The sequence below is a fragment of the Protomyctophum parallelum genome, assembly GCF_964188405.1.
Source record: "Protomyctophum parallelum genome assembly, chromosome: 19".
Taxonomy (NCBI): Eukaryota; Metazoa; Chordata; class Actinopteri; order Myctophiformes; family Myctophidae; genus Protomyctophum; species Protomyctophum parallelum.
This window is the reverse complement of record NC_139717.1, coordinates 19235281-19254732: the sequence shown is the minus strand read 5'-3', so window position 1 is coordinate 19254732 and position 19452 is coordinate 19235281. Positions and strand designations below refer to the sequence as shown.

General features: G+C 43.6%; 2 protein-coding genes across 2 annotated transcripts in view; both read right to left on the bottom strand.

The window, feature by feature from the left end:
* Positions 1 to 17579, bottom strand: part of LOC310876818 (uncharacterized protein) — a 30633-nt gene extending 13054 nt beyond the window's left edge. The window contains exons 1-8 of the mRNA XM_083790472.1: positions 17229 to 17579; positions 16865 to 17031; positions 16578 to 16733; positions 15387 to 15632; positions 15053 to 15224; positions 14379 to 14937; positions 13844 to 13997; positions 13531 to 13681 (exon numbers count right to left, since the gene is read on the bottom strand). Of these exons, the coding sequence (XP_083646598.1) occupies positions 13531 to 13681; positions 13844 to 13997; positions 14379 to 14937; positions 15053 to 15224; positions 15387 to 15632; positions 16578 to 16733; positions 16865 to 17031; positions 17229 to 17578 (1955 nt within the window). The 5' untranslated portion in view covers position 17579. The remainder of the gene's footprint in view (positions 1 to 13530; positions 13682 to 13843; positions 13998 to 14378; positions 14938 to 15052; positions 15225 to 15386; positions 15633 to 16577; positions 16734 to 16864; positions 17032 to 17228) is intronic.
* On the bottom strand, positions 535 to 10193 carry LOC310876480 (ankyrin repeat and SOCS box protein 2-like). Its single transcript, XM_083790023.1, has 8 exons — positions 10077 to 10193; positions 6006 to 6172; positions 5748 to 5903; positions 5043 to 5288; positions 4729 to 4900; positions 3121 to 3676; positions 2807 to 2960; positions 535 to 2315 (listed from the first exon to the last, which is right to left on the bottom strand). Exons 2-8 carry the CDS (start codon positions 6154 to 6156, stop codon positions 2161 to 2163), a joined length of 1590 nt encoding a protein of 529 aa, XP_083646149.1. The 5' UTR covers positions 6157 to 6172; positions 10077 to 10193; the 3' UTR covers positions 535 to 2160.
* Positions 17580 to 19452: the final 1873 nt, after the last annotated feature.

Below are 19452 nucleotides of genomic sequence, written 5' to 3'. Positions count from 1 at the left end.
CAGCCATCATACACAAATGTTTGCTCAAACAATGTGACTCCTATTTGAAATTCGTCGTGGCGCGCATTAAACACAGAACACTTTTTCTGTACTGTACATCACGTACATCACGTACATCACGTACTGTACAGTATGTGATGTGTGTATGGGGCCTCAATGCTCTCAGTCAGGGATGCTGTGATCACCACTTCACATGCACTGTTCCATTCACGTGCGTGCTGGCAGCCAACCGAGGATAAGTGCTTCAGTTCACTGTCTGCCATGCTGCCACCTGTTGTGTCAACTCTGATGTCACTCTGATGTGAACTGATCCTCAGAGGTAAGCTGGCTGTCACACGCACGCACGCACGCACGCACGCACGCACGCACGCACGCACGCACGCACGCACGGAGTGTATTTGTTTACAAGTCAGATAGTCAGCCAGCTATACCAGTTTACTGCTATGTGGCTTATTTCTTCCCTATAATGTTTTCAGTTTTCATTTCACTACACCTTTAATAACAACAACATGTTTTTGTTATCATTTTGTTTTATTCAAAACAAAAACAGTACAATTTGGAATTATGAATGAATAAAGAAAACAAAACACAAAAACAGGATACATGTATAGTAAAATAACATGTTAATGACATTGATTATCTTACAGTTTAGGTTTATGTTTATTTATGGATCCCCTTTATAGCCTCTAGTCTTCCTGGCATTTGAGGTGTATGATGGATAATTTTAAATGGAATCCATCTTTAAAATAATGATACTATGTAAGGACTGTATAGGACTGTATAGGACTGTATTAATAATATTAAACAATAGCTTAGGATCGATAGCTTGAGAGCTAGAGAGAGCTCCGGAGCACCGGAACTGAATAAATACTTTAGAAAGTAATCTAAGTACCATAAATACTCTTTACCAGAATAGAAGCAGAGGGCTTGTAACTTTACAGAAATGGTTATAAAAACCTTTTAGGCTATAATGAGTAAAAGTCAGAGTATAACAGAGTTAACAAAATACCTTAGAATGAATTTGACAGACACAAGAAAGAGAACTCAGACAAGCAGAACTTAGAGGGAGGTTCAATCAAATATATTCACCATTGTCTCGGGAGAGAAGAAGACATGCCATCCGGACAGCGTTACACAACGATCTCTGCCCATGTTCAAATTGAACAGGGTTGATATAGCATACCGTAATCAATACACCGAAAAATGTGTTGAACAACAAGGTTAAAAAACATATTTGTTCACAAATGGACAGATAATGCAAGACGTCACGAATATTGCACACAGGAACTATCTCACGGGGCAGAGATAGTCCTGATATGAATATCAGTTAGTGGGACCGGGGGACAGGGCATGACGTCATTGAGTGCAGTTTACCAGTCTGTTAGAGAGAAATCTAACTTTCAAAGGCAAAAACACAGAGGCTGGGTGTTATGGCCAATGGAAACAAAACAATCCTTATCTACCAACGCTGGCTAGGGCAAAAGTATTACTATCGAGACTCCGGCAGGGCCAGAACCATACTATTTTAACGTCAGTGGGACAGCCGGACATCAAATGTCAGTCACAGGGCAATTAGATTAAAAGGTCAAAAGGTCAAAAGAGCATTCACCCACAAACTAGACCAAATATATCTATCAGTGTATTTGAATACATTTGAGTATGATAAAGAACTCATTTTCAATATGACACCATGGATGTGTAAATAAATAATACAAAACTACACGAAACCACAGAGAATCAGAATCCTGCTTGAATGCCCCAGAAACCACTGGAGGATATAAAACCAGAAACAGTGGTGAGAACCTATGCCCCATATTACAATACAAATATGAGCCATAGTTTGGCAATTACATTTTTATATATTTCCAGCTTTTGGTGTGTGTAACCCAAATTTTGTCCTAACAAAAACATTAAATGCCATTGACAATGAATGGACAATTTTGAGTGTTTGTGTAAACGCAAACATTGATGACGAAGGTGAGGACGCAAATTGTGATTGGCTGGAATGAGATGATGTATGATGAATGATGTATGATGATAAGAGCATTTTCTCTGATTTGTTTCCACTTACTTTTATTCCAGTCATTGAATTTTGATTCCCCCTGACGTTTCAGTGGGCAGAGATCTTTGAGTGACCAGTGGTCCAGACCATTGGTTTGTTTAAGTGTCCATGTCTAGTGAACAGTCCACTTCATAGCAGAGAAACTTGATGAGTCTGGAAGGAAGATCTAAATCCCTGAGGAGCTTTAACCTGCCGACACCAACCAGATGTCTGATCCTCAGTCTGCACAGCTGCATGAGAGGATGAGGAGGCACTGTAACACACACACACACACACACACACACACACACACACACACACACACACACTTGCGATAAGCCAAAGGCTTCTATCTCTTCATTAGACCACGTCTGTCCACAGAACATCTTTGCGCTGCGTAATAATACAAATACCAACTTCTTCATCCCACAAATGGCACATTTTCGTTTCATCCCCTATATTTGATGCGCCTGAGGTGCACACCTGAGGTGATCTGCCCTCTGCTGCGCTTGGAAGCGAAGCGAGACCCCTGGTTTCTTTGGTGATCTAGAATGCGTTTGTTTGATCCACACCAGAATTCAAATGAGCCTTCACACCTGCCAAATGAAGCGCACTTTCCGACAATATGCAGCAGGATTAATTTAATCGCAGTAAAATATCCTGGTTTGAATGCGACTCTACACTAGTATTTCTATGCTCTCAGCTGTCCTACTGTATTTCTCTCCTACACTGTCGTTTTCATTGGAGACCAGATAATAAACATACCGGCTTTGAGCTTGATTTCGGTGCAGAGTGGAGAAGAGACCAGATGTTCCATCAGTCTGGAACACAGCCTGACGTGGCTGACGTAATTTAACAGCAGAGAAATTAGAGGTCCCACCAAGTGATTGATGGACGGCTTGTACACAGCATCGCAGAACTATACACAGGATAAAAAACACACAACTAGAATAGAAATTCACTAGACAGAAAACATGCAGGGTTAGTAATAGGGTTAGTAGCCGGACAACGGCTGGACGGTTGGACAATGGCTGACAACAATGTCAATATGTAGGAAATGTCCATATTTGTAGCCTCACCTGGAGACGGCTCCATGGAGCATCGCGGTTCCGCTCCTCACTGTGTGTTTGTGTGGGATGAGGCTTGCTGCCGTAAACGCAGGTGAAACAAGAGCGAGCGTTGCAGCCGTTGTCCAGCAGCAGTTTGAGCATGGGGAGGTGGTCCATGCTAAGGAGCACCGCAGAGGGAAACGCAGAGGGCTGCGTGGAGAAGGAGGCATTCACGTCAGCTCCGTACTTCAGGAGGAGGGACGCCATCTCCATAGATGCTTTACTGACGGCAACCAGCAGGGGGTTGAACAGGTCCAGGTTGGGGTTGGCTCCAGCCTCCAGCAGCATAGTGATGGCTTCCAGGTTGCTGTTGTAGACAGAGAAGTAGAGCGCTGTGCTGCGTTTGTCATCGTACTTGTTACGTCGCTCTTCAGAAAGCTGACAGTTGGGGTCGAATCCCGCCTTCAGGAGAATTTCCATGATGTTATTGCGGTTGTGCAATAACATCATGGCGTTGTGCAGGGGACTGATTCCGCTTCTAATGATTCTGTTCCGGCAGGTGACGGGAATCAGGAGGGACACGATACTGAAGTAACAGAAAGTAGACATTAAAACACAGCAACACAGAGAGACTGGTGTTTTCCATTACTGTAAAAAGCACCTTCACTGTAGAAGGTAAGTGAAGGTGCTTTAGGGTTGACCCTGAAGCCAACTCTACAGAAGTCTCTAGATGGCTGCTACACCAGAATGTTGCATGCAGTACAAGTACATCAGCAAGAGTACACATGTTACGAACAAGAATCTGTACGATGGAATGCCAAGGGTGAAGCAGAAAAATAGCAGCCAGGAGAATGAGACTAGCAGGACACTGCCAAAGACACTAAGAGCTGCCAGCCAGCAAGTTGGTGCCGTGGGAACCAACACACGGGCACGAGGACGTCCCACATTAACATATGTAGATGTACCATAGACTGTAAAAATGATGGACAAAGCGTTCCCCGGGTCTAACATGAACGTAAAATGAAGCCTGTCAGTCCTTGAATTGTAAGTCGCCATCTTTCTAGATCCGTTTGGGCCCAGCTGGCCCATTGGCTGGCCCAGACAACGAGGCGGGACTTCCCCCCTTCTTCTTAGTTGGTTTTTATTTTGACTCGAGTGGGTGGGGAATCCCGATCATAGATTGTAACGGTAGCCACGCCCCTCAGAACATGCGCGACTTTATGGTAATATTTTTTATAAATGGGACCATAATTTTCCAAAAAGAATATTATGACATTAGAAATGAGAATTTAAACTAGTGACTGGAAGCAAAAAGTATTCATGACCATGTTTATTAAGGTAATACAGTCTAGGTGAAGTTGGGCCCAAATACATGGACTTCTATGGGGCTATGGATTTTTTTGGGCCCAATGACAGCGCCACAACAGGCCATTATATGAACTTTCAGGAAATCCCGATTTCCTTGTGGCTTCATAAAATATCTGTCTGACTGCCCCCCTGAGATGTACTCAAGAAAGACGCAGGAGTGCAAAGCACCAACGAGCTGGTAACGATATCCGGGATGACTGGAAGCAACGATGGAGGGCTCGTCTGAGGACGACCTAGAGAGATTAATTGTAAACAGAGAAGTGTTCTGACCGTGTGTGAGAATTCTGCACAGCCACATGGATGGGTAGAAGACCAGACTTGGTGGATCTGTTGACGTCTGCTTTGAGAGACCGGAGCACCTCTACGATGGACACATGACCATGCTTGCACGCTTCATAGAGAGGCGTTGCACCGTCAGCTGCAGCACCGTTAATATCAGCACCTGACACACAATAGAACTCAGTAAGTCTGTCTGCCCCTCTGTTATATAACCTCTACTGCTAGGGGGGAAAAAAACAGTACTAGAGGTCCTAATAGGATATAAAACCAGGGGTTAGGTCAGTACTAGGGTGTCATGTACCTACCGTGTTTGAGAAGGAAGCGTAGTGTTTCTAATGTTCCATTCTGAGCAGCAGTGGACAGAGGAGTCATGCCGTAGTTGCTGGTCGCTCTGATTTTGGCTCCGGCTTTAACCAACATCTCGCAGATCTCCACATTGTTCTGACGAACAGCTTCATGCAGCGCTGTATATCCATAGATACATGGAGTGTTGACTGCTGCACGATGGTTCAACAAAATGGCCACCAGCTCTGCATTGTTCCTCGCACATGCTGGGGAGAACAGACATTGTTTGGTAAAGAGATACAATAGCTTCCGTTGAATAAGGCTTTACAGTTTGTGGTTTGATTTCTGAGCTACTTTGGTATTTTTATGCTACTTTGTTAATGTATAAATTCTGCTTTCTTGACAATTAAGTGTTCCGGCCGGGAGCGTGCACGGTTCGACCTCCCGTTAGTCCGACCATTACTACCACTATCCCAAACCCTAAACTTAACCTAACCTCACAGGAAGCCACGGGTGATTTGTAACCTGCAGGTCGGACTAACGGTGTAGTATTGAGCAAACAAACATTTAGTAGGGGGCATGGTAGGATAGGAATCCAGCAGTTGGCTATTAGGAAAAGGGGCCATGGTAGGCTAGAAAACCAACAGTACTAGAGGTCCTGGTTTGAGACAAAACCAACAGGGTTCAATAAGAAACATAATTGGGAACTACAAAATATTTTGTACCTTTATTAAGAGGAGTTTCTTGATTTGTATTCACAATTTCAAGATCAGCTCCTCTCTCCAGCAGCAGACGGACACAGCTTGCATGCTCTTTATCGACCGCTATCATCAAGGCTGTCTGTTCCTTCTCTGTTTTCTTGTTCAACATGTCAGGCTGGGCTGGAAGAATCAAGACACACTAAACTAAACAGAGAGAATAATCCCCAGAACAACGTGTTCTTTAGCAGGACAATAAGAAAACAAGTGTTTGTATGGTGTTACCTGTCAGCAGCACTCTGAGGCATGCTTCCTGGCCATAGGCGGCTGCCTGGTGGATTGACAGCCAGCCAGGCTTACTGGACAACAGGTTGCATCCTGGGACGTTAACCAGCTTTCTGACTCTGTCGGCGTCACCAGTCCTTATCGCTTCCATCAGAGGATCCTTCACCCTAGAAAACAATACATACATATTGCCTACACTGTAGGCCTACAGTATGTTTTACAATCACACTCTTAATGCTGACCATGGAACGATTAAGGATCTCTTTATTCTTAACTTATTTTGATTAGGACCCAAGCACACTGGACCAATGTGAAACCCTATACTTCAATGCTAGTGGTATTCCTCGCACCAATAAATCATTGGTCACCTGCATGCACAGCATTTCATATCATGGTGAGATTTCAAGGATGATAATCAGATTCACCTCAACCTTGCTCGGCTTACATAAAAGACCTGCACAAAGCAAAGTTATAAAAATCCTGAGTTCTCGGCAACTGTCCATGTTTCATCACTAAACAAGAAGTGCTTCGTATCTCGGCTGTACGAGTCATATGTCTTTAAGACATATAGGTGGCAATATTGAGTTATAGACATAACGCCATCTACTGGTAACATGATTCAGTCTAGTCAGAGCGGCCGTAGCTCATTGGGTAGGGAGGCCACCTGGGAAACGAATGGTCGCTAGCTGCTTCACGTCCCGGACGCAGCCTATGTATTCAAGTGTACTGTACAGTACCTGACACTAGGGCATTAACATAATAATCGATTAGTCGACTAGTCGACTAGCAAACCACTAGTCGACACTGTTAATTGACATCCGATTATTCGCTAATATTTTTAATTAAAAAAAAATAATATTAATATTTTTTTTTTTTTTTTTTTTTTTGCCTAAAGCTTGACAACACAACTGTCTGTGTGCTGTGGTGTTGGTAGTTCGCCTAATCCATTCATGGTTGATTGTGTATTATTATGTCTCATACTGCTCTAATAACTTCTGTCCTACTGAAAAGGGTAACTGTACTGAGATTCGCCCAGAATTCATGCCAGAAAGATTGGTCGTCGTTGCCCTCTGGTGGGTGAATTGATATAGCTTATATGTATTGGAAACGAAACGAAACGAAACTGAAACGAAAAAACCCCACAAATCAGCCAAGATGGAGGAGAAAGAGGATAGTAGCCAAAACCATCGATGCGGCGGGGCGAGTGGTTAGTCATTTCCGACACTCGTCTATAGCAACATGTGCACTGAAGACACGACAGGACCAGTTAAATGTCAAAGATAACCGGCTCCAGAATGACTGCCCCACGCGTTGGAATTCAACCTTCACAATGCTGGAGCGGCTTAACCAGCAGCGCATCCCTGTCCAAGCCGTACTGGAAGACGAGAAAGTCACCAAACCCAGCGTGAAAAAGAAATGTCAAATTAAACCTTCGCAGTGGGAGGTGATCGCGCAGCTCCTGCCTATACTTGGCCCCCTTGCAAAGGCAACTACCATCATGTGTGCTGAATTGCATATCCTACAGTTAAAGTAAAAAGGGGGTAAAACGTGTAGGCCCTTAAACTTTTTTACAGGGCCAGTTTCGAATTGCAGCCGCCTGTAATGTTAATGTTGCCGTTGGTGCGATCATGTATTGAGTAGTGACAGTCAAATGCTGCTCTTTGTTTTATTACGAGGGGAATTCCACGGGGAACCCCTATACGCAGCCACGGTGTGGTGCGGAGCCAATCGTAACGCAGGTTTTTCCCGAATGCGCTGTTTCAATGAGAAGTCTAGAATTGCTCGGTTTTATTGGATAAAAAATATATATATATCACTGGCGAATAATCGATTACTAATCGGCTATCAATGTAGTCGAGTCGACTACCAAAATTGACGTTTGGTTAATGCCCTACCTGACACATCTTGGATAATTATGCTAGGATATAATAGCATGTAGCCAACACACCGTTTGGAGGATCAACAACGACCCGAGGTATGATTACTTCTATAACGTGACTATAGCGATGGGACCACGATGCATGTTGGGCCGTCATAAACACAATCTTTGGTTAGAATTGGAATCATTGATTTAGATTAGGTTTAAAAAAAAATTATCCCATCCATTAAAATGGAGGGGGAACACTTTGGATGACGTCCCAACCGGAAATGGCATAGAATGTTGCTCAATAGAGCGTCGCAGTCCCTCCCCCTTTCAGAACAACGAGTGGCCCAGGAAATGAATCTTAATGCATTTTTCCCATAGGCTTTTCTTAAAGTATTTATTTAAAGACGGTTACGCCGTCCGATCGTGACAAATCATGACAATGAACACAATGTTTTGGGCCAATCAAATAATTTATAAGAAGAAAAACAAAACAAATAGTGTTGTCTCCTGCCTTTATTTTCTTCTCTCTAATGATTTGATCGGCCCAAAATATTGTGTTCATTGTCATGATTTGTCACGATCCGAGTTGGCCCTCCGAACCTGCTCCGAGCCATTGAGACCATGTACACGGGAACGAGAGCCCGAGATGGTAACAGCGCCGGATGGTAACAGCGAGGAATTCAACATCCAAACCGGAGTGCTGCACCCTAGCCCCCTTCCTTTTTATAATAGTTTTGGACTATGCTCTGAGACTAGCTATTAAAGGAAGGGAGAAGGAGCTCGGCTTCACTATCGCACCCAGAAGGTCTATGAGACACCCTGCAGAAACCGTCACAGACCTGGACTACGCTGATGACATCTGCCTGCTATCTGACCACGTAAGGCAGGCACAGGCTCTCCTGACCAGAGTGGAATTGGAGTGCGCTAAATAGGTCATAACCTATAACATCCCCCAAGAACATCTGCCCCTAACAACAATAGAGGGTACTGCGCTAAAGGAAGTCAGTGACTTCAAATACCTGGGTGCATGGGTCGGCTCCACAGAGAAGGACCTTAAAGTGAGGAAAGCACTTGCCTGGAGAGCTCTTAATGGTATCCAACCTCCCCCGACATATCAAGATCAGTTTCTTCTCTGCGACCGTGGAGTCTGTTCTCCTCTATGGGAATGCTGGACACTAACACAAGCCCTACAGAAACCCCTGGATGGGTGCTATACACCAGAATGTTACGTGTGGTACTGAACATCAACCAGGACGAGCACATCACCAACAAGCGTCTGTATGGAGCACTACCAAGTGTATCAGAGAAGATAGCAGTAAGGAGGATGAGACTAGCTGGCCACTGCCACCGACACCAAGAACTCCCGGCCAAAAAGCTTGCACTGTGGGAACCAACACACGGGCATCGATCGAGAGGACGTCCCACACCTACCTATGTGGACGTACTAAAGAAAGATACTGGTGCAGAAAGCACAAATTAGCTGGCCAGATGTATGGAGAACCGAGATGACTGGAGGCGCCGATGGAGGGCTCGTCTGAGGACGACGTAGAGGAGAGGCCACTTGAATTACTGTAAGGTGACTTGATTGATTGACATCACAAAGGGCCTGTCGGCTCAAACCCACAATGCAATACTTTGTTTTCAAGAGTTTTGTGCACAGACGTCAGTAGCATTATACAGTTACCGGTATATATAGAATTGGAAGGGTTTTTATTAAAATCTGTAGGGTTTTCCTCCCCTCTATATGTAGGCCTACTGCTAGGAACATTGTTTTAAACAATTATTCAGCAATGAGATAATACTTTTTTTGGTGGGTACATTTTGAAAGTAGCTCGCAAGTCAAACAAAACAAAGTGTGGGCACCCCTGCTCTAACCCTAACCCTAATTATATCATCACAATATAGAAAAAATATAAAATATAATAAAACAACAATAAATAAAGAATATAATAAAACAACAACCGTTTCACTTACACAAGCACCAACACTGTTACTTTTCAGGATTCAAATTAGATCTACACGGTCAAAATCTGTCCGTTTGTGGATTTGCTACTTTTGATATAATCAAGTAAGGGAGTTAATTTACAAAGAGAAAGAAAAGCAACGACATACAGTACGAGTACATTTCGCCGCCGCTGGTGAATGAAACAAAGCAACAGCATGCTTTAGTAGTATATAATGTGCTCCCAGTGTGATGAACCTACCTTTAGTGTTTGGTGTAGATGCAGCAGTGTAGCAGTCTGCTCTCCATCCACACAGAGCTGCTGTGATGAGCTTCCCATGCAGTCAGGGGAGATACTTTACTACTGGAATCTGCTGTGATCAACACTTTCACATGCACACGCATGCATGCACGCACGCACGCACGCACGCACGCACGCACGCACGCACGCACGCACGCACGCACACACACACACACACACACACACACACACACACACACACACACACACACACACACACACACACACACACACACCTCTGCCAGGTAATTATTCTATTTATAGTGACTCATATAGGAATAGACTATACGTGACAACCAGGAATAGTCTGGTGACCAACGGAGAGACGGGTGGCAGCCGGAAAGTAGACGGCACCCGGGATCAGTATGGGTTGGCGCCCCAGCCTGTGTCTTCCATGAGGAAGAAGCCCAACAAACCCACGGTGAGGCCTTTAGGAGGGCCATTCAAGCCTCAAGCGGAGCCTGCGGCACCACCAAGGGCAAGGTGGAGCCTGCGGAACCGTTGCGGCTTGAGAATCCACCATTCCTGAATAAAGTGCCTGGTGCTGGGAGTCTGGTGCAACGCACAGGGCCTGACCTGGTGAGAGCAGGAGTGGACCTGGTGAGACATAGGAGGGGCCCGGGCAGGAGTCAACCCACAGAGCCAGTCCTTCCACGCACCAGAATGGTACCTCCCAGTCCCGGCAGAGTAGTTCAGGAGGAACGGATTGTGTGGCCCTGGTTTTTCCCTAATGGGACTGATCGAGGGTAGCTACTGGGACGTAAGTCGGGACTTGAGTATGTCCTGCGTTTCAATACTTTATACTAACATACTCCACTACATTTAGAGGCTACATCTCATCATGCAGATCTACGAGCTTGCAGATCTGCTACTGTTGATGCTTGTGTGAAGCTGTATGTATGGTCAATATAGGGCCAAAAAACTAAAAGAAAACATACAAAAGGTTAAATAATAATAATAACTTCATGAATAATAATAAATAATAACAACAAAACAAAAACATAGCCGATCCTGTATGTCCGATGATCGGCTACTTTTGCCAAATATTCATACATAGGTTTGCAAACTACCTGGAATTAGTTTCTATCGGTGGGAAACTAATTCCAGTAACTATTTAATATAGTTACTTTTCAGGATTCAAATTCAAGTTGCACATCTGATCAATGCTTTAGTATGACCGGGTGTTCATTTATGAGAAAATACAAGAAGTTACAATATGGAGATCATTTAAGAGGTTTCTGCCCACCACATACTGCTACATTTGCTGAAGTAAAAATCTGAGGCCTCATACACACGTACAGAACACATGTTCTGTGTCTTGTCTGTGTTTAATGGATATAATGCATTTCCAATGGGAGTCACATGGCTTGACCAAACATTTTAGTGTAGCAGGGGGGACTTTTGAAGGAATAATAATAAAATATACTTAATGCCTACTAAACTACGCCAACTTTTTCTAGAGGGAAGGTCCTCTTTAACAATAGAAAGCACAGGTTCGTGTGACCAAGGTTGAGCATGGAAATAAGACATATTGGGATTTAAAACAAGGAATTTTCATTTTGTACACATAATTATACTTTTAAAATACTCATATTAAAAGTCAACATCATATAAACAACCAAGACATACTATACTGTACCATACACTTGGCTGGCGTACCGGAGGAGGAGCACAGCAGCATGGAATAAGGGCATTTCTATACTAATTCACCAGGCAGCCAGTATGCAGATACATTTAGGAAAAGCCATGCCTTCAAACTCTTGTCCTCCTCAGATATGTCAACCTTACAGCAAGCTAGGGGATCCCCTGAATGAAAGCAGCCCAGCCCTATTAAACCTGTCTGCCAATAAACCCCACCATTAATTTGAAACAAGGAGCAACTGGCTGATGTTGCCATAGTAACAGGTCTACCTGGTTACATTAGTTTGATGGGCAGAACACAGCCATCATACACAAATGTTTGCTCAAACAATGTGACTCCCATTTGAAAAGCGCCGTGGCGCGCATTAAACACAGAACACTTGTTTTCTGTACAGTACGTGATGTGTGTATGGGGTGCTCATTGCTCTCAGTCAGGGATGCTGTGATCACCACTTCACGTGCACTGTTCCATTCACGTGCGTGCTGGCAGCCAACCGAGGATATAAGTGCTTCAGTTCCCTGTCTGCCATGCTGCCACCTGTTGTGTCAACTCTGATGTCCTAAGCTGGCTGTCACACGCACGCACACACGCACGGAGTGTGTTTGTTTACAAGTCAGATAGTCAGCCAGCTATACCAGTTTATTGCTATGTGGCTTATTTCTTCCCTATAATGTTTTCAGACACATATTTTAGCGTGATGAGCAGCTGTGTTTGGACAGCCTTGCAGATATGGGAATCAAATGGGTGAGCTTCATTTTTATTGGCTTTTATCGATACGTCACGCAAGACGTTTTCGTTTTCAGTAAGTAATTCAAATTCGATGGACTTTTGATATAAAAATACACAAAAATGTGTGTGAAAGTGTGAAAAACATTTTTCATTTCACTACACAACATGTTTTTGTTATCATTTTTTTTTATTCATAACAAAAACAGTACAATAAGGAATTATGAATGAATAAAGAAAACAAAACACAAAAACAGGATACATGTATAGTAAAAGAACATGTTAATTACATTGATTATCTTATTATATCTTATCTTATTGTTTAGGTTTATGTTCATTAAAGGATCCCCTTTATAGCCTCTAGTCTTCCTGGCATCTGAGGAAGAGTGTGATAAAGAACACATTTTCAATATGACACCATGGATGTGTAAATAAATACAAAACTACACGAAACCACAGAGAATCAGAATCCTGCTTGAATGCACCAGAAACCCTGTTCATCAAGACGCTCTTGCAATGCTGGTTTTCTATCTTACCAGGACCTCTAACACTAGGACTAATAGTATTGAACACTAGCATTAATTGTTAGGATAGAAACGCAGCAGTAGAACCTATGCCCCATATTACAATACAAATATGAAGCCATAGTTCGGCAATTACATTTTTATTTTTGAGGGGCCCCCCTATTTTCAGCTTTTGGTGTGTGTAACCCAAATTTTGTCCTAACAAAAACATGAAATGCCATTGACAATGAATGGACAATTTTCAGTGTTTGTGTAAACACAAATATTGAGTAAACACAATGTTTGTGTTAAACATTGCGTAACACAACACAACATTGATGACGCAAATTGTGATTGGCTGGAATGAGATGATGTTTGATGAATGATGTACGATGATAAGAGCATCCCTCACTTCACACGGGTGTGATTTTCTCTGATTTGTTTCAACTTACTTTTATTCCATTCATTGCAATTTGATTCTTCCTGACGTTTCAGTGGGCAGAGATCTTTGAGTGACCAGTGGTCCAGACCATTGGTCTGTTAAGTGTCCATGTCCAGTGAACAGTCCACTTCATAGCAGAGAAACTTGATGAGTCTGGAAGGAAGATCTAAATCCCTGAAGAGCTTTAACCTGCCAGCACCAACCAGATGTCTGATCCTCAGTCTGCACAGATGCATGAGAGGATGAGGAGGCACTGCAAACACAGACACACACAGTATATTTGTAACTATAGTTCTCGAAAAAGGCCAAGACCATCTCCAGCATCACATGGACCTGTCTCTCTCAGCTGTCCTATACCGTATGTCTCTCCAACACTGTCTGTTTCATTGGAGACCAGATAATAGACGTACTGTACCTGCTTTGATCTTGATTTCGGTCCAGAGTGGAGAAGAGACCAGATGTTCCATCAGTCTGGAACACAGCCTGACGTGGCTGACGTAGTTTAACAGCAGAGAAATGAGAGGTCCCACCAAGTGACTGATGGACGGCTTGGTCACAGCCTCACAGAACTACACAGGATAGGATGGAAAACACACAGCTAGACAGGATAGAAAAAACACACAACTGGACAGGATAGCAAGCACAGTGCAAATCGATCACAGTGCAAATCACAGTGCAAGTCGATCTGTACTTGGCCCCTCCCTTTTTTCGTTCTACACCAATTATTACCAATGATTACCTGGTGTCCTAGCTTCTTTGAGGCACCAGATTGTTCTCTCGTACTTAACTTGTGCGACCATTTACCCTGTTGTGTGTTGTTCATGTTTATTTGCTTCTGCTACATGCTTAATGTCTAAATAGTTTGGTGGATTATTACCGTGATAACAATAGAAGCGATCAAGCGAACATTTACTTTTGTCGTGAATATATAAACAAAAGAGTGGTTTCACCTGGACACAGCTCCATGGAGCATCACATTTCCAATTCCTCTGCTCTTCACTGTGTGTCTGTGTGGGATGAGGCTTGCTGCCGTAAACGCAGGTGAAACAGGAGTGAGCGTTGCAGCCGTGGTCCAGCAGCAGTTTGAGCATGGGGAGGTGGTCCATGCTAAGGAGCACCGCAGAGGGAAACGCAGAGGGCTGGGTGGAGATGGAGGCATTCGTGTCAGCTCCGTACTTCAGGAGGAGGGACGCCATCTCCATAGAACCTCTCCTGACGGCAACCAGCAGGGGGTTGAACAGGTCCAGGTTGGGGTTGGCTCCAGCCTCCAGCAGCATCTCAGTGGCCTCCAGGTTGCTGTTGTAGACGGAGAAGTAGAGCGCCGTGCTGCGTTTGTCCTCATACTTCTTGCGTCGCTCTTCCGAAAGCTGGCAGTCGGGGGCGAATCCCGCCTCTAGGAGAAGTTCCATGATGTCATTGCAGTTGCGCTCTGCGGCGACGTGCAGCGGACTGATGCCGCTTTTCATGATTCTGTTCCGGCTGGTGACGGGAATCAGCAGGGACACGATACTGAAGGAACAAAAAGTAGGTGTTAAAACACAGAGAGACTGGTGTTTTTCATTACTGTAAAGCCACCTTTGTTGTAGAAGGTAAGATTGATTGTAAACAGACAAGTGGTTCTGACCGTGAGTGAGAATTCTGCACAGCCACATGGATGGGCAGAAGACCAGACTTGGAGCATATGTTGACATTTGCTTTGAGAGACAGGAGCACCTCCACGGTGGACACATGACCATTCTTACACACTTCATAGAGCGGTGTTGCACCGTCAGCTGCAACACCGTTAATATCAGCACCTGGACAGTGGACACACAATAGAACACAGTCAGTCTGTCTATCTGCCTGTCTGTCTGTCCAACCTATGATATAACCTCTTGTACTGCTAGAAAACCAAAAGTAGGCCTACTAAGGATCCTATATGATATCAAACCAGCAGTACTAGGGTGTCATGTACCTACCGTGTTTGAGAAGGAAGCGTAGTGTTTCTAATTTCCCACTCTGAGCAGCAGTGGACAGAGGAGTCATGTCGTATTTGCTGGTTGCATTGATTTTGGCTCCGGCTTTGACCAACATCTCGCAGATCTCCACATTGTTCTGAGAAACGGCTGCATGCAGCGCTGTAAAACCCTGGATACATGGAGTGTTGACTGCTGCACCCCAGCTTAACAAAATGGCCACCAGCTCCGTATTGTTCCTCTCACATGCTGGGAAGAACAGACATCGTCTGGTAAAGATACAATAGCTTCTGTTGAAATAGGAAGTGATTTGATTGCTGAACTACTTGCAGAGGCTAATGTTTTCACAGTATGTAGAATGGGTACATTTCAAACGAAAGTACAAATCAAAACTGCTACTTTGTGGACGAAACCATAATAAAGCACTAAGACTTGTTGCAGAGACTAAATATTTTATAATTGTCATGGGGGCCCGTACCTTACCTACTGGCAGGTGAAAACAAGCACCCAGATTAGCATTTCAATGCCTGATCTGCATGTGTACAAGGGGACAGGACACAGACAGTGTCCACCATTTTCAATTAATCAGACCATTTAAAGATGTCCACATGAAAATACAGGAAATCATCATATAAAGCAAGTAAATCAATGCTCCTGATGAGAAGGTTGGTGCCTTCCATGCAGGTTTCCTCTGCCATCGGTTTGTGAATGTTTGCGTGAATGGGTGAAAGCAATGCACATTGTAAAGTGCTTTGGATGAAGGCACTATACAAATGTACCATGTTGTAACTGTTCACCATCTTCTAACTATAGTCCCTTATTAGTAATCAGCAAAGTAGAATGACAACAAGAACCCTATGTGAATTCAATTCACTTGTTGGCTGTATTGATCACACAAACATTTACTAGGGGGCATATGGTAGGATAGAAATCCAGGAGTAGGGCATTGGGGGTCATGGTAGAAAAGAAAACTGAAGGTTATAACATAACCCTGATTATGTAAACAAACATTAGCGAGCAATACGCTTATTGTAATATGGCTTCTTATAACCAACAGTATAGAGGTCTCGGAAGGAGAGACAACCAACAGGGTTCAATAAAGAACAGAATTGCGAACCACTGAATAGACATAATTATAACACTGCTAATTTTATTATCAATGATTAACTGCAGCACAAACTGCAGTGTTTGTACCTTTATTGAGAGGAGTATCTTTATTTGTATTCACAATGTCAGTCTCAGCTCCTCTCTCCAGCAGCAGACGGACACAGCTTGCATGCTCCTTATTGACTGCTATCATCAACGCTGTCTGTTCCTTCTCTGTTTTCTTGTTCAACATGCCAGGCTGGGCTGGAAGAAACAAGACATGATTGTAGAACAGAGATAAGATAATAATAGTAACCCCCAAATTATCAACCATGTCATTAGTCAAAGTGTTCTTTATAGCAGGACAATAAGGAAACAAGTGTTTGTGTTATCACCTGTCAGCAGCACTTTGAGGCAGGCCTCCTGGCCATAGGCGGCTGCCTGGTGGATTGACAGCCAGCCAGGCTTACTGGACACCAGGTTGCATCCTGGGACGTTAACTAGCTTTCTGACTCTGTCGGCGTCACCAGTCTTTATCGCTTCCAACAGAGGATCTTTCACCCTAGAAAAACAATGCTACTGGTGTTTCAACTCACTCTGTTTCTGGGGCAACATGTATAATGTTTCCATTGGCACTGCAATATACCACATGCACGTTCACTTGACGATAAAGCTGTACCAAACCCCATCTTTGGTTAGGCTAGGTTAGGTCAATATGAACAAAATTAAGCCATATTCATTTGTCTGTCAGGCACCTACCGGTCAGCACGCTTTGTGGTTGGAGGATTTGGCGAACTGTAGTGAGCGGTGATTCTGTGAGTTAGTAGTAGGTTGGGCCTAGAGCTGGTGCTTTGATCGTGTGGGGTGCCTGGTTGAGCGCTCGGGCTCTGAAGGTATTGGCTGCTGCAGCTGCACTGAGAGACTTCTGGATTGGGCGGACATGGATTGTGTCTGGTATCGGTGGATGGAGTTGTATTGTGGTCTTCACTGAAGAGGCTGCGTTCGATGGCTATCTGGATCAGCTCCTCATCAGACAGGTTGGTGTAGACAGAATAGTCCTCCAATGATGGACCAGAGGTTCCTGGCACAGAAAGGCCAGCCATCGCCATGCTGATAAGGGAGAATAACATTAACAAGACAACACAGAAATAAGGTGTGTTAAACACAACCACAAGGCCATATCGAGGTACTTAACTCCAGAGTTAAAACATTTTCTATATATGAGTTATTTTGTTAAGAAAACGATGGGAAATCTAGTTGGCACAACAAGGAGTCCAGGGACAAAATATTGTGATTGTGCGACCTACGGCTCAAGAGTAATAGGTCAAACTGTAGCCTACTGCATGCGTTTGCAATGACTCAAATCACAAAAGACATGCATAACTTCCTTTACATTTGGATAAAATCTACCAAACCATCCACGGCCAAGTTTGTTACAGCATGTTTATTCAACCAAGGCTCAAACAGAGGCCCGAGAACATCAGAATGCCTTTGAAGGAAAAGCATAGCCTTCGGACGTCCGGCCTGGCGGAAACAATATTGTGGAGAAAGAAACAAGAAGGGGGGGAAAGAATGCCCCAGGAGCCTGCCACACAAGCCTCTGAGGACAGTCAACTGTCCTATAAGGCATGCATTACAACGAGCACTCACTCCTGTAGGTTTAGACATTACATTACAACATCGGAAAGATCAGATGCTTCCTCGCCTAAATAATTCATAATTAGAGTAACCATACTAACCAACCACAATATTGATGTCTTTGGAATCATTGTAATTCATAATTAACCACAGTGATAATGTTTAGTAACCATACTATTCACAACTAACCACAGTATTAATGTTAGACGTTCTTACATTTACGATGGAGGTTGTGGTTAATCGCTCTTCGCTGTCAGACTCGCAGACTGTCTCTCTTTCTCTTGTACTTTATACTTAGACTGTCACATGATTTCATATCACTTTATCCAATCCAATCCGACTCTATTCAAAACAGCCCGACTACATTTCAAAACATCCCATCGTAGGGATGCCAATGCCAAGCAACAACTGGTCCGGTCAGCTGCAGTGACCTTGAGGGGACATCAATTTTAAGAACACAAGTAAGTCAGTATGTATGCTGTCACTAAACTAAAAGTAGAGAGCATGTTATGTAGACAGATGCCAGGTCATTATTGACCTGGAATCCTATAGTGTTTTAATGCACGTGAGGGACTTGAGAAGTGAAGGGAGAAGGGCGCTACAGAAAGGAGGGGGTAGTTTAATGACCCTGCAAAAGACCTGGCCGTAACTTGCTCCTCGGCTTATTGCCTGCCGTTCTGCCAAGCTGGAGATCGGGGTTCGATCAGCTGGGTGTGCTAAATGTTACTATACTGTATATAGTAACAGTTAGCACATACTGTAGTCAAGGTAAAGTCAACGCATGTCTAAAACTTTCAACCTTTCAAAGTGTAAATGCCTAGCAGAAAGACGGCAGGTTTTATGATTAGCCAACCGTATTTAAAAGTGCTGTCCATTTTTACTGTCATTACAATCCAGGCCACCCAGGCTTTGATATCAGAGGAGTAGCATATTAAATTTATTTTCAGAGGCAGGTATACTGTATCTGTCAATCGGCCATGAAATGCTTTTAACTGCCTGAGCTGATTTCACCATTCCCTGCCTCTACAACACAGTTTTTATAAACACTTTTGTGTCACATTTTGTTGAGATGTAGAGTTGGTAACCAAATGTACCCTTATAGATCTTTAACTCTTGAGAGCGTAAAATGAAACCAAATAGACCCGTACAGATCTATTTGGTTAAATTTTACAATCTCAAGTGTTAAATAGTCAATGTTTGCCTGTTATCTCTCCTATCGTACCAACACCAATACAGCATGGAATTGTGGACAAGATCTTATCCAATGACAACAAAATATTCTTTAGTTTTGGGTCTGAGTGGCTAAATCTCATCAAATGGTGGTCCGTGGCTCAAATGCCCAATA